At 56.8% G+C, this 15,146-nt stretch overlaps 3 protein-coding genes across 3 annotated transcripts; all 3 read right to left on the bottom strand.

The window, feature by feature from the left end:
* Window positions 1-558: 558 nt before the first annotated feature.
* KRP23_11264 (uncharacterized protein) lies at window positions 559-1,035 on the bottom strand (the record flags this gene model as incomplete). Its single annotated transcript, XM_067881797.1, has 1 exon — window positions 559-1,035. One exon carries the CDS (start codon window positions 1,033-1,035, stop codon window positions 559-561), a length of 477 nt encoding a protein of 158 aa, XP_067741076.1.
* A 763-nt stretch (window positions 1,036-1,798) lies between these two features.
* KRP23_11265 (uncharacterized protein) lies at window positions 1,799-2,620 on the bottom strand (the record flags this gene model as incomplete). Its single annotated transcript, XM_067881799.1, has 1 exon — window positions 1,799-2,620. The coding sequence occupies one exon, from the start codon at window positions 2,618-2,620 to the stop codon at window positions 1,799-1,801; it is 822 nt and encodes a 273-aa protein (XP_067741077.1).
* A 335-nt stretch (window positions 2,621-2,955) lies between these two features.
* KRP23_11266 (Fimbrin-2) lies at window positions 2,956-5,778 on the bottom strand (the record flags this gene model as incomplete). The annotated part of the gene is made up of 1 exon (XM_067881800.1): window positions 2,956-5,778. The coding sequence occupies one exon, from the start codon at window positions 5,776-5,778 to the stop codon at window positions 2,956-2,958; it is 2,823 nt and encodes a 940-aa protein (XP_067741078.1).
* Between the last annotated feature and the right edge of the window lie 9,368 nt (window positions 5,779-15,146).

Below are 15,146 nucleotides of genomic sequence, written 5' to 3' on the forward strand. Positions count from 1 at the left end.
GCTGCAAGCTGTTGATCAACGCTAATGGGTTCAAACGTCCTGGTGTGGAGAAAACTTTATGGAAAACATTCATCCTAACAGCAACCACGTGGAAGACGGAAGTTCATGACCGGATTATAGAGATGCAATGCTGGGGTTACCATTAGTTCTGATGCGTGAAAGGTTGACTCCTTCTGCTATTTGACCAAATAATACTCGGGCATTGTTGTCATCCCGAATCCGTCAGCGACCGAGCTGTCCCAGAGATCTGGAAACTTGGATGTCGTCCTCACTACCGGTACGAAGAGCATGCGAGTCACACTCGGTTGACGTCGTGGAAGTGGCCTGGGTCGACCTCTTTGCATTTCGACACCCAGTCATCCAAAAGCTGGCGACTCTCATGATTCGGCGGAAGAGTCCTCCGTACACAGTTGAGGGCAAATAAAAAACTTTCGAGGTAAAAATGGTTTGTGTGATTGAGACTTGACCGCAAGGCACCGGCATCCTGCATACATGTATCGCAAAAATATACTACCTGTGTCCACACGGAGTGTGCCTTGTCCGAAGCTGTCAGCACGCTTACAAAAGCGCCGCGAAGAAGTAGAGCGCCACGACCGCCGCACCCGTAGTCGTCATCACGTTGCTGGTCACCCCCGAGACGACGGATCCGCTGCCGTCGGTGGCGTCGGCGTCGGCGCTGCCCGAGGCCGAGGCCGAGGCGGACTGGTCCAGCACCTCCGTGGCGTTGCTGCAGAAGGCGACGATGGCCTGCAGCCCCGTCTTGCGGTCGATCTCATCGTCGCTCGTGCAGTCTGGCAGCTGGTCCACGGCGTCGCTGAGCTCCGACACGCAGTCGCTGTTCATGCAGTAGGTGAGCGACGTGGCGCCCGAGTCCGAGATGAGGTCCGCGCAGGCCGAACTGTTGGCCAGGTCCGTGTACACGTTGTTCACGGTGGTCTGCTCGTCCGAGGTGCAGTTGGCTGCGAGCACCGACGTCTGGAGCATCAGCAGCGCCGCCAAGCAGACGATGGCGAATGTATTGCGAGTCGAGGTCATGGTCAATGGGGGGGGGAAGCTGCAATGGAGACTTTTTTCACTTGTGCCGGCAGATCGCCGTGAACTGAGTCATTGACTCCGATGGTGGTCAGGAAGTTTCCACGAAGCATCGCCTTTCGTGGCACCACTGAAACTTCGATAGCCCTCGGATAAGTCCGCACCGAATGACGAGAGTTGGGTATGTGCCATAGTGAATTGAAGTAAATGTGAGATGTGTACCTACACCATATCTCTCGGTTAAGTCCGCTCTAGAGCCAACAGAGAGTCCGGGATTACCACAAAGATACAAACAGGCACCGCGTAGACTCTACACTGTGCTCTCCAGTGGAGAGTCTCCACGACGGAGGCTCTCTGCAGAGAGAGGAGTCCTCTCCACTGAAGTTTAGGCTGCGCGTGTGGACTCCGTACAAATGAGGCCGGAGAGGCGGACGTTGTGGTGGCTCTTTCCCGGGTATGTGGTCTCGCAGGTTTCTGACTCGATTACCTGTGAGAATTGATAGATACGGCTCACTTCAACTTTGGCTACAAGTTGCAGTGACCGAACTTGCAGTGACCGAAGCTGCAGTCTCCATAGGCTAGAGCTGCCATTTCGGTGGTACGCTTAGCGCTATTTTCGAGCAAACCCTTGCAGGCGGATCTCGCTGAGCATGTTTGCTTTTGGCTGGGTCTTGTGGCTAGAATCAAGTCATGTACTTGGGAATGTACAGTTGAATTACTGTTAGCAACGCAAAACTCATTGGCCTAGAATCGCGGTTGTTCGCACTCACACATTACCAAAGGCGATTGTAAGGGCGAGCAGCAACACCGCCGCTGCAGTGCTCGCACCGGGCTTCAGAGCAAACGCCGCTGATTTCGTAGCAGGGGTGTCGGTGGTTTGCGAGGACGCTGACGACGCCACCGTCGGTGCTTGGGTAGTTACTCGCGGTGCTGTTGTCGTTGTTGTTGTGGCCTGCGTCGCAGGAGGTGTCGTGCTTGGTGCCCACGTCAGACTCGGGTCGTCACACAGCGCGAGTGTGTCTGCGACCGCCTGCTTGATATTGTAGCCGGCGTAGGTGCAGTTCGGCAGTCGGCTTTCGACGTCGGTCAAGTAGGCGACGCACGCGTCCTCACTGCAATAGGCTGTCTTGTTGATCGCTGACGTGGCAGCGCCTGCACTCCCGAGGCAATCCGCGCTCGTTGCTGCTTCGCTGTTGATGTCGTTGATCGAAGTGACGTTTTCAATGGAGCAGGTCGGGACCGTGTCGGTCGCGGCGATAGAGCTCGAGCCTGTCGATCCAGCGGTTGATGCTGAGTCGGAGCCGGAGCCGGAGCTGGAGGCTGCGTCGCACGTTGACACCAGCGTATTCATGGATTCCCCGAGGTTGGTACCGTCGTACTCGCAGTCCGGGGTATCAGGCTGCAACTCGCGGACGAGTTTCATGCAGGCGCCAGCGCAAATTTGAGCCACGGAGTTGATGCTGCTGTCCAAGGCGCTGCCCGCGCAGTCCGGGCTGCTGGAGTACGTCGCAGCGACACCTGCGAGCTGTGTGAGCTGGGTCGACGTGCAAGCCTTCGCCTGCACTAGCGAGGCGCTTGGTACCAGCATCATCCCTGCAGCGAAACAAGTCCATCTCAAAACCGAGTTCATACGGACGCACAAGGAGGAATGCGAGGCTTGAAGCTGGCGAGGCGAATCTCAAAGTGGTGTTAGTGACCAGTGAAGAAAGTCGCCGGTGCAAGTCCAGCACCAGACTTGCACCTATTTGCAACGAGTCTTCTTCAACTGGTTCAAGTCGTTACTCAACGAACAGCAAGTGGGGTGGATGCGGCGCACTCGTTGCTTGTTAAAAAGGTTTGTTTTGCTTTAAGCCCTCTGCTGGTGTTTTTTTTTTCTTCTAGCAGCTCTCGCTCACTGCGTCCAGCAGTTTGATGCACGGCAGTCTATGCACGCTGGTGGTCTACCAGCATGAGGCTTGCCACGAAAGTCATCATCATCTTGGGTTTCACTTCCACGATATCCTCGTACGTCAGGAAGACCGTCGCTCCGATCTTCTGCGCACAACTGATCGCGTACTTGGCGTTGCTGGCCTTCGCGTCGTCCGTCTTGTCTTGAGAGACCATGTCCCAGTTGACAGCGCGAGGCTCAACGGCATGCACCAAGTCCAGCAGGTACAGTCCGTCAGACAGAGTCGAGTCCCGGAACGACACGATGTTGCCCTTCACCCGCCCGCTCTGGCGAACCTTCTCGTTGGCCCAACCGACGATGTCCTTGTCGGTGATTTCGCCTCGGCCCGCCGCCAGCTCGCCCAAGATCTTCAGCTGCTGGTAGCGCATGCTTTGCCACACGATCGACAAGATCATCTTCTTCGCCCCCTCGAAGATGTCGGCTCCGCCAACATTGACCAACGAGAACTTGAGCTGCTTGCCCAGCACGACACAGTAGTTGCAGTTCTCGACCTGCTTGAACTTGTTGGGAGCCACCATGTTCACCTTTTTCCAGGCCACGATGCCCTTCTGAATCTTGTCCAGGACCTTGAGTAACTTCATGCCATCGCTCAAGTCCGAGTACAAGTGGTTGATGTACACATCGTCGATGGCCAGCGAGTTGATCCACATCCGGAACACACGCTCTTCACGCGTGTCGCCAACGTCGTCGTACAGGATCTCCTCGAGCTGCTTGATTTCTTCTTCAATAACATCAAGGGCTGGACAAGTGTTGAAAAGCTGGGCCACGAACGACATGTTCAGCTTCGGGTTGCCGCTGGTGATATCACGAGGCTTGATGAACGTCTCCACTTTCAGACTACGCGCATTCTGGATAACGTGTGCTGCGCGCTCCTCTGGGATAGCTTCATTACACAAGTCGCAGTGCTGGGGCGCAATGTGGTGAAGCAACACGCTGTACGCGGTAGCATCCTGGACATCTGAGCTGAAGTTCGTTACCTTCTTCGGGTGGCCTGCTGCCTTCAGGTGATAGTTCATCCATCGCAGCAAGATCTGGTCGGGCGGGAGCTTCATAAATGCCTCCAGCGTCTCACCGTCAAGCAACAGCCGCATCAGCTCGGGGTGGTTCTTCAAGTTAATGGTCGAAGTCAGTTGAATCTTGATAATCTGCCAGACCAAACCCAGCACCAGGATAGGCTTGCCCACAATCAAATCGTCGGGGCCGATGTTCACGACACTGCAGCCAATACTCTTGGCGGCGTTAATGCACAGATTCTGGTTCTCGGTTTTCTGGTATACGTTCAGCTCCTTCGCCCGCTTCACAAAGTTAAGAGCGCGCTCATCAATCGTCTCGGGTACGGCGGCATTAATCAGCTTACACAGCAATACGCCATCGCATACTGCTCTGAAAAGCCCAGCATCCATGCCAATTGGCATCAACGACGAGACGTCCTTGTCTGCGTGCAGAGTGTTGTTGATGTGCTCCGTGAAAGCGGCAGTCTCTTCCTCCGAGTACGAGTGCAGACCTCCAGCAGTGCCCTTCACCTCGTGGATCGTCATGTTCGCATTGTAGTTCGCCGCTGCACTTGCTCGTCGCTGTAAAACGCTCATCGTGTGAGCATCGACACTTGCATTTTGGTCTGCTACAGGTGACGGTGGAGCAGCTTGCTTCACTGGAGAGCGCGGTGGGGTGCGAGACGCCACTGGAGGTGGTGGTGGGGTTCCAGCCGACGCTGCAGGCGGCCACTGTGTGCGCTTCGAAGCTTCTGGTGGAACAACCTGCTTCACAGGAGAGCGCGGGGGAGTGCGAGACACCACCGGAGGTGGTGGTGGGGTTCCAGCCGACGCTGCAGGCGGCCACTGGCGCTTTGGCGCTTCAGGAGAAATCGGATTAGCAGCGGATGCCGAGGCGCTCGGGGGCCACTGCGGGTTTGCAGCTCCGTTTCCTGCGGGCGGCCATTGCGGCGTCTTCACAGCCACGGGGCTCTTGGGTGCGGTCTCAACCGGTGCAGACGTCGGCGGCCACTGCGGCTTTGCGGCACTCGGAGACGCCACAGCAGGAGGCCAGTGCGGCTTGGTTGGGCTCTTCTCACTGGCCGCACCAGGCCATTTGGCAGTCGCCACAGCAGGAGCCGACGCAGCAACAGGTGTAGACGACGCTGCAGGGGTCCACTGTGGCTTTGATTCACTGGATCCAGCAGGAGGCCACTGAGGCTTCGCGTGAGTTGCAACTGCAGCAGGTTGTGGAGCCGACGGCGTGTGTCCCCACGTCGTAGCTTGGTTCGCAGCTGGCGGCCACTGCGGCTTGCCCGCAGCAGGTGCCGGCGCCGCCGTAGGGGTCGTGGGCGTGCCTGCAGGAGGCCACTGCGCCTTCTGCGCAAAGGCCGGAGCCTGTTGTGCCGGTTCTGAGGGCTGACTTACCGTCTTTTGACTGGGGAAGAGCTGCTGTGTCTCTTTAACAGGCTCTGGGGCGATTGCAACAGGTGTGGGGGCAATTGCAACGGGTGTGGGGGCCACCGAGGCGTGGCTCAGCAGCAGCGCCGGGTCCAGCGCGATTGCACCGTTGCGGAAGTCGTGCACGAGCTCCAGGAACTCCTGGAACGAGATCTGCTCGGGCCTGGCCTGCTTGGTCTGCTGCAGCATGACGGCCGTCTGGTTGGGCGTCACGTTCTCCCCGAGCTTGAGCAGCACCGTGTGCAGCTCGGCCACGGGCACAGCTGCTGCGTAGTCGCGGTCATGCTCCTTGAAGACGCGCTTGAGCTCGTGGATCTCCTTGGGCGAGAACTTCTGCAGGAACACGGACGAGACCTGGTAGCTCATGGTTGGCACGGGATTTCTCGGTAACTAGAGGGAGCTGGAAGTCGCGGGTTGCGTGGGTAGATAGAGTGGAGAGCGGTGATGCAGACGGTGTGCACTGTGGTGCGTAGCGGGAAGAGCGGGAAGAGGTGTGCACGTCGCGAGGACGTCTTCCAAGTGCGGATCTCGACCTTTCTGAATGCTTCCGAGTGACAGTGTCGCAGCTTCAAGGGGGAAAACGGCGAAGGCGATGGCGGATTGGCGTAGCGGATTTCGCAGGGATTACGGACTGTTACGCGCAACTTGGAGCAACATAGGCTAAGTTCATGCAACTTGAGCGTTATGTTGGGCAACGTAATTGTTGATGATGCGCGAAAGATCGTGGGCGGAAGACCTGGTCGTCGACGCCACGAGACGGTGGACAGAGCAGAGAGCTCTCGGGCGGAGGCTTCTTTGGGTTGAGGATGGCCGAGTGAAGCTTTTCTCAGAGACGTCTGCAGCTGCAGCATTTCACGAGGCTCGCGTTACATGTAGATGTCACTCAAGCTCCCATTTGGTGGCGGAAGTGGCGGCGCTCGACATGGTCGAGAGAAATGGGTGAAGAAGCGTGGTCTTTTGATCTAGTGATCGCACGGTTGGGTGTTGTGATCGCCAAAGATTGGGTTGTTCATGGGGCCGAATTGCCATATTTCGCTGTTTGGCTGAGCTGGTGCAATTCGACCTTTGCCTTATCTGTCAAAAGGGACAACATTGCACTACGGCGCTGGCAAACGATGCCAAGGTACTGGCAAACACGCAGTTCACTCTCGAATTTGCACCGACTGAGGCGGGACAGAACGGCAAGAATCGGAATTCCGAGGAAAGTGATCGTTGTGGTGGTCGATAGGTAAGAGCTCGTCGGCCAGTATTGACGCAGCAGTAGCAGCACTGCCACAACAGATCACTCTTGCAGGAATTTCCACAAAGGTGTAGGCGTCGAAGAGCTCGACCGGGTCTGCCAGCATCACGCCGGACCCAACCAGCGCCTCGTATTCGCTTGTAACCTTTACAATTGGCGCCGTCCACCTACGCTGACTACGATGCCAATGCAGAGGACGTTGTGGCGAATGTAATAGACCAGCAGGCTGGCAAATCCCCCCAAAGTTGTAATCAGCCCTGTACGACAAGTGTTTTGGTCAGTCTATCGCTTGGAGTGACGGATTTCGCAAGCAACTACAGCGAACATCGCTAGCGTGACCGTGGCGTGGAAGATGGCGAGCAGCCATCACAACCCATACACTCACCATCGAGCACGGTCTGCACAACAACGTCCGCGTCGCAGTGCTTCAAGCCATTCAAAAGCCCGAGGATTCGTGAATTGGTAACTGGGCGTGAGCTGCAGGCGATTGCAGTTGATACGTCGGCCTTTCCTCCCGGTGGGGAGTCCCCACGATTGATCTCGCGAAAGGCGTAGAGGGCGTGCGGTGTTCGTGCGAGGGATAACTTGGCATCGGCCAATCACCAGCAGCTCTCGCTGTCTGAGCCGATGAGCCAGGCGTCCACAGCTGGCACCCTCGATCCGAGCTGTTGCTTTTCTGTGGTCTGTCATTCGCGAATTCGCAGCGTGGACCGGAACTCACTGCTGGACAGCGCAGTACGACATTCTAACAGACCGACATGGCGATTCCGAGGAAGGGGCTGATCGCCATCGGCGTGATCGTGGTGCTGGCCATCGTGGGCGTCATCGTGGGCGTGGTGGTGAGCAAGGGCTCATCCAGCTCGGCCAGCACTAGCGACGGCACATCCAGCTCCGCCTCAGGCTCGGGCTCCACTGCCACGACGGACAGCGCTAGCGGAGGCACGACCAAGTCGTCGTCCTCGACCAAGAAGACGAGCGCCGCCAGTGCGTCGTCCAGCATCACGTCGGACCCGACCAGTGTGACGTACTCTTTGGCTGCCTTTGCCATCGGAGACTGGGGCACCACCACCACTCAGAGCTCCTGCTGCAAGCGCTCGTCCACGTACAACGACTACGATGTCAACGCAGAGGACATTGTGGCCAGCGTCATGAACCAGCAGGCGAGCGCCGCGGAAGTCACCCCCAAGTGCGTCATCGGCCACGGCGACAACTTCTACTGGAACGGAATCGACAGTGCAGACGGACGGGACTCGCGGTTCACGACCACGTTCGAGGGCAAGTTCGACGGCGACAACATCAAGACCCTCCCCTGGGTCAACGTGTTGGGGAACCACGACTACGGTGGCGCAGACTACATTTGCTCGGACGGAGACAGCGCTGGCAAGTGCTCGTCGACCGATGATCTGCTCACCTCTTTGAAGAACAAGTTCTCGTGGCAGTCGACGTACACGAGCCCCAACGACGACCGCTGGGTGCTGGAGGATCACTTCTACGTCTACAACGTTAAGGACGAAGCCTCAGGTGTGAGCATCGACATTTTCAATGTTGATTCGGGGGATGCCGACTCGCACGGCGCCACGGAAACCTGCTGCCAGTGCTACGGCTACGCCGGCGATGATGACGCCAAGTGCGCCAACGTCGCGCGTGGCGACGATTCTTGCTGCGGAGGGGACGGCGACATGTACGACCAATGCATGGCCCAGTTCACCGCCTGGAGCGACGACTCCCGTAAACAACTGGAAGCGAACATTGCCAACTCCACGGCGACCTGGAAGGTGGTCAACAGCCACTATTCTCCGTACGCTCACTACGCTGAGGCTGGTATGGACAAGTGGTTCAACATCATCAACGGCACGGGCGTTCACCTTTGGTTGAACGGACACACGCACGGAGAGAACCACGACTATTCTTCCTCTCTTGGCGTTCACTTCGTCGATAATGGAGCTGGCGGTGGTATTCAGAAGGAATCTGCGAGCGGTATCCCGACGTATGCCACGAACTACATTGACAACCTGTGGGTGTACAATGGACAAGAGTACGGTTTCTTCTCACTCACGGCTTCAGAGGACTGGCTGAAGCTGCAGTATCACACGGCCGATGACAAGTGGTCGTACGCTGAGAGCTTTAACTCGACCACGATCGGTGGTGTTGCAACCAAGCACTGCTGGTACATCCCGAACGACGGCACGGAGGGCAAGGAGTGCACGTCGTCCTCGTAGTTTTCCTACATATTAGCACCTCTTCACAGATAATTCAGGTAATAGCGCGTTCCATGGTTAGTTGCGAGAACTCTTGTAAACTTTGTCTGGAACTGCAGATTCCTAGTACAAAGCCGTTGTTGTGCCCCCAGGTGCTGCTGTCGCCGCTGGAATGGAAGAACAGGCCTTGCGATTAATTGCTTGGAGGGGCAACGAATTATCAGTCGTTGACAACGACTGGCGACGATCGTGGCCAGCGTGAGTGATCAAGACGAGGTGCTATTACCGCACTCTCGGTGAGGAGATCATTGTGCAGAGCGTATTGCCTCTCGTACACGGCTTTGGCGTCGGTCGTCCGTTGAGTCGTAGTTTGCGCTAAGCTTTCATTCAACGTTGGCACCAACAACTCGATTCTCAGTTCATTCTTATCTTGCGCCTTTGGGATTCGTGTCCTATGCCATAGCTAGCTTTACACGACCCGACAGCTTCACACGCAACCCGACACCACTAACACGCCTGGATTTTCAGCCGCCGTGCTGTTATACTATAACTTATAGCACCTACACCCCTCGACACCGAGAAAAAAGTATTGAATGGTATGGAGAGATGGTATTAGTAGCTGGGGGCAGCCCCGTCGACGCCAGCCTCGCTGCGAGAGAGCTCAGATTCTAGGCAGGTGGTCGGGGCTCTAGGCACAATACACCAGGCGCCAAGTGGCGATCGCTGGATCGGTGCCGCACCGGGGATCGTTGCCGCACAAGCACATAGTCAGCTTGATGACTCCCAGCAGATCATTTTTGCCACGATACGATTCGCCAAAATGCTCGTCGACCAATGACAGTCCGTCTGATATCAGCGGCTTGAGACGGAGCACAGCCACGAACTGGGGGTCCAGGCCTCCTTGTTCACTCACGAATCCGCAGCACACAACACAGTAGGCAGCAGCCCAGTCAAGCAAGCACTAAAACTCAGCAGCAAAGCGTTATTTGCCTCTTGCAATGGCCATCCCCAGGAGAGCGCTGATCATCATCGTGGTCGTGGTGGTTCTGGCCGTCGTCGGCGTGATCGTGGGCGTAGTGGTGACGCAGGACTCGTCCAGCTCGGCTAGCACCAGCGACGGGACATCTTCAGGCTCGACTTCTGCCTCAGGCAGTACGACGACCAGCTCCGGAGGCACCACGACGTCGTCCACCAAGAAGACGAGCACCAGCAGCGGATCCACGACGATCACGTCGGACCCGACAAGTGCAACGTACTCGCTGGCAGCCTTTGCCATCGGAGACTGGGGCACCACCGTCACGCAGGACTCGTGCTGCCAGTCATCGGGGTACACAGATTACGACATCAACGCAGAGGACATTGTGGCCACCATCATGAACCAGCAGGCTGCCGACGCCGACGTGACCCCCAAGGTCGTGATCGGCCACGGTGATAACTTCTACTGGTCGGGGATTAACAGCGAAGACGGTCGTGACTCTCGATTCACGACCACTTTGAGGACAAGTTCGACGGCGACAACATCAAGACGATCCCGTGGGTGAATGTGCTGGGGAACCACGACTACGGCGGCGCCGACTACATCTGCTCGTCGGGCGACAACACGGCTGCGTGCTCCGACTCGACCGAGCTCATCACCGCTCTGAAGAACAAGTTCTCGTGGCAGTCGAGCTACACGAGTCCCAACGACGACCGCTGGATCTTGGAGGACCATTTCTACGTCCGCACCATTGAGGACTCGGACTCTGGCGTGAGCATCGACATTTTCAACATTGACTCGAACGACGCCGACTCGCACGGAGCTCAAGAGACGTGCTGTCAGTGCTACGGGTACGCCGGTGATGACGACGATACGTGCGATAATATCTCCCGTGGCGATGACGCCTGCTGCGGAGGAGACACGGACATGTACGACGACTGCGTGGCCCAGCTTACGACGTGGGCGGACGACTCCCGCACGCAGCTGGCCGCTAACATCGCCAACTCGACGGCAACGTGGAAAGTTGTCAACAGCCACTACAACCCGTACGCTCACTACGCCGAAACTGGTATGCAAGGGTGGTTTGACATTATCAACGGCAGTGATGTTCACCTGTGGTTGAACGGCCACACGCACGGAGAGAACCACGACTACTCGTCGTCGCTCGGTGTTCATTTCGTAGACAACGGCGCTGGCGGTGGTATCATCAAGCAGTCCGCCAGTGGCATTCCTACCTACGCCACGGACTACGTCGAGAACCTGTGGTCGTACACGGGTGACGAGTACGGCTTTTTCTCGTTAACAGCGTCGGAGGACTGGCTGAAGCTGCAGTACCACACGGCCGACAGCTCGTGGTCGTACGCTGAGAGCTTCAACTCGACCACCGTGGGTGGTGTTGCCACCAAGCACTGCTGGTACGTGCCGAACGATGGCACGGAAGGACAGGAGTGCACGTCCTCGTCGGGATCCTCGTAGATATTTTGAAAGTTTGTGTACCAGCAAGCGTCGGAGCAATTGTTTTGAGGAACCCCGCAGCATTGGTTTGGCCCGAACGAAATAATAAACCAAAGTCTTGTTTCCATATGCTGTCAAGTCTGCTGCGATATCCTTGACCACAGACGGCTTAGAAATGGACATGAGCACTTGCTCGTTGAAATTATTGCGCTGTGTGCGTAGTTTGGTCCAGCGAGTCCCTGTCGCCGAGATTCTCGGTGGGCAAAGCTCTTGATGGTAAATTAATCTCCAGCAAACCGCTCCATGTTGAAGTATTGATCACCTTTTGATAGTGGAGCTGAACTGCAACAATTCCTGTCGCGAATCAAAGACCAAGCGCTACATTATCGCCGACAATCAAAGCGGATCGTCAAGACAAACTTACTTCGCTTGACACGTGAACACGGACTCCAGGGGTGTGAACACCGTGCGCGTGATCGCTTGCTTGCTCAGATCACAAGATGATCCAAAAGGACTCGACAACAATGCAAACTTCACGGCATACGCCTCCTCAACCAGACTGGATTTTCAGCCATCCTCTTGTCGAGGGCTTTCCGCGCGGCGAAAGTGAACGGACTGCTTACAGGCATATTGTCCCGAGGTTTGGCAGGCATCCCAGAACCGGGTCACTGTGACCAGGTGTCGTACGGGCGGATGTGCCCGGAGCTCCGACTAGGCAAGGCTTGCTTTCATTATGACGCACGACTAAGCAAGTGCCGGACGGATCCTGATCCTTGTCCTTGGTGCATGCTCGATCGCCCGATGAATATGGAGGTCTTCGCTGTCCTGGTGGTTTGGCTCACTCAAGAATTTGCGCCGGCTAGTGCAGGGGACAAGCAGCACAGGACCAAGAAATGGGGATCCCAAGAAAAGCGCTGGTCATTATCGGCGTCGTGGTCGTTCTGGCTGTCGTCGGCGTGATCGTCGGTGTGGTGGTGAGCAGCGGTCGTCGAGCTCGACCAGCACCACCGACGGCACGTCGGCCAGCTCGTCCGGTTCAGGCAGCTCCACCACGACAGACAGCTCCGGTAGCACTACATCTTCGACCAAGAAGAGCACAAGCACAAGCAGTGGGTCGTCCAGCATCACCTCGGACCCGACCAGTGTCACGTACTCGCTGTCTGCATTCGCTATCGGCGACTGGGGCACGACCGTCACGCAGGACTCGTGCTGCACCCGTTCTTCATACATAACGACTACGATATAAATGCCGAGGATATCGTCGCTGACCTGATGAACCAACAGGCCGGCGACGCCGATGTGACTCCCAAGATCATCATCAGCCACGGCGACAACTTTTACTGGACAGGAATCAACAGCGACGACGGTCGCGACACCCGTTTCACGACAACTTTCGAGGACAATATGACGGCGACAACATCAAGACGATCCCGTGGGTGAATGTACTGGGGAACCACGACTACGGTGGTGCCGACTACATCTGTTCGGACTCGGACGATGGCACGGCGGCTTGCTCCGACTCGGACGAGCTGGTCACCGCTCTGAAGAACAAGTTCTCGTGGCAATCAACCTACACGAGTCCAAACGACGACCGCTGGATCTTGGAAGACCATTTCTACGTCTACACCATTGAGGACGCGGATTCGGGTGTGAGCATCGACATCTTCAACGTGGACTCCGGTGACGCCGACACCCACGGTGCTCAGCAAACTTGTTGCCAGTGCTACGGATATGCCGGTGACGACGATGATACTTGTGACAACGTTGCTCGTGGTGACGATGCTTGCTGTGGAGGAGACACGGACATGTACGACGACTGCATCGCTCAGTTTACAGAGTGGAGTGACGACTCGCGCAAGCAGCTCGCAGCAAACATCGCCAACTCGACGGCAACGTGGAAAGTTGTCAACAGCCACTACAACCCGTACGCTCACTACGCGAGGCCGGCATGCAGGACTGGTTGACATTATCAACGGCACCGACATCCACCTGTGGCTGAACGGCCACACGCACGGAGAGAACCACGACTACTCGTCGTCGCTCGGCGTGCATTTCGTAGACAACGGCGCTGGCGGTGGCATTCAGAAGGAAGCTGCCAGCGGCATCCCGACCTACGCACGGACTACGTGGAGAACCTGTGGTCGTACACGGGTGACGAGTACGGCTTTTTCTCGTTAACAGCGTCGGAGGACTGGCTGAAGCTGCAGTACCACACGGCCGACAGCTCGTGGTCGTACGCTGAGAGCTTCAACTCGACCACCGTGGGTGGTGTTGCCACCAAGCACTGCTGGTACGTGCCGAACGATGGCACGGAAGGCCAGGAGTGCACTTCTTCGTCTTCGTCCTCGTAGCGTAGATGCATATCCGTCCAAATGTTGAAAAACCAACACCACCTTTTTGAGGTTTCGTCGTGACCTAAAGCTGTAGGTTCGCACTGAGTCAGTGCCACAGAGATGGCAAGCCAGCTGGGAACCGCAGCGTAGAGACGCGAATCGACTCAACGTCAGGCACCGACTATCCATTCGTAGTGGCGTCGTTGGTGCTTTGCTGGGATTCCTCCGGCCGCCTCTGACAATTCATCGATTTTCAGGCTGTTCGATTGGTGGGAAAACCATGCTGCAGGCGGCAGTAAGCTCGGGTGTCTGTTCCATGGCGCTGTGCGGCGAAATACATCGTAGTGTTCGCGTCTGTCTGTGCCCAAAGCATCGCAGTGTAGCGTTTGTCGTGATGCACTAGGAGCGGGATTAACTTTAATTTGCGTCCGATTGTCTGGTCGAACACCAAATTTGAATAGCCAATCAGCACCAAATTTGACAATACGCAGCGAATCAGCGCGTGGGAAAGATAACTGCAATCGTGAGGGAGAGGTCCAGTCTCCATTGTGCCGGGCAGTGCTCGACTGGCCAGACAGCACACGGCTCATTTGAGCTTTCTCAGGCATCAGAGCACCCGGACGAGACTCGGAGTACAGAGGTATCGAAATGGTCTCGAAAAAAGCAGCGATCATCGGCGTGGTGGTCATTGTCGCCATCATCGGCGTCATCATCGGCGTGGTCGTGAGCCGCCAGGCCAACAGCTCGGCCAGTGAGTCCTCGGGCACTTCCAGCTCCAGCTCGGGATCCGTGAGCACCAGCAGTGGCAGCGGTAGTTCTACTGTCACTAGCACCTCGTCCTCCACTGGTACGACCTACAAGCTCAAGAACAGCACCAGCTCCGGCTCGAGCTCCGTCACGTCCGACCCGACCGAAGGTGAGCTTCATCCCATTGAGACGGTACCAGAGCCGTTGCTGAGACTTACCGATCTTTGTGCCTTGTCTTGCAGCCAAGTTTACGCTGTCAGCCTTTGCCATCGGCGACTGGGGAACTACCGTCACGCAGGACTCGTGCTGCACCCGCTCGTCGACGTTCAACGACTACGATGTCAACGCTGAGGACATTGTGGCCAATATCATGAACCAGCAGGCCAGCGCCGCCTCGGCTGCCCCCAAGTGCATTCTCAGCCACGGAGACAACTTCTATTGGACGGGCATTGACAGCGAAGGCGGACGTGACTCGCGATTCACGACGACTTTCGAGGGAAAGTACGAAGGAGAACATCAAGAGCGTGCCGTGGATTAATGTGTTGGGCAACCACGACTACGGTGGTGCCAGTTACATTTGCTCGGACGGCGACAACCCGGCCGAGTGCTCGGACGCCGATGCCGTCGTGTCTGCTCTTGAGGACAAGTTCTCGTGGCAGTCGACGTACACGAGTCCGAATGACGACCGCTGGATCCTGAAGGACCACTTTTACGTGTACTCGATTGAGGACTCGGACTCGGGGGTGAGCATCGACATCTTTAACGTTGACTCAGGTGACGCTAGC

The sequence above is a fragment of the Phytophthora ramorum genome, assembly GCF_020800215.1.
Source record: "Phytophthora ramorum isolate Pr-102 chromosome Unknown Phyram_PR-102_s0011, whole genome shotgun sequence".
Lineage (NCBI taxonomy): Eukaryota > Oomycota > Peronosporomycetes > Peronosporales > Peronosporaceae > Phytophthora > Phytophthora ramorum.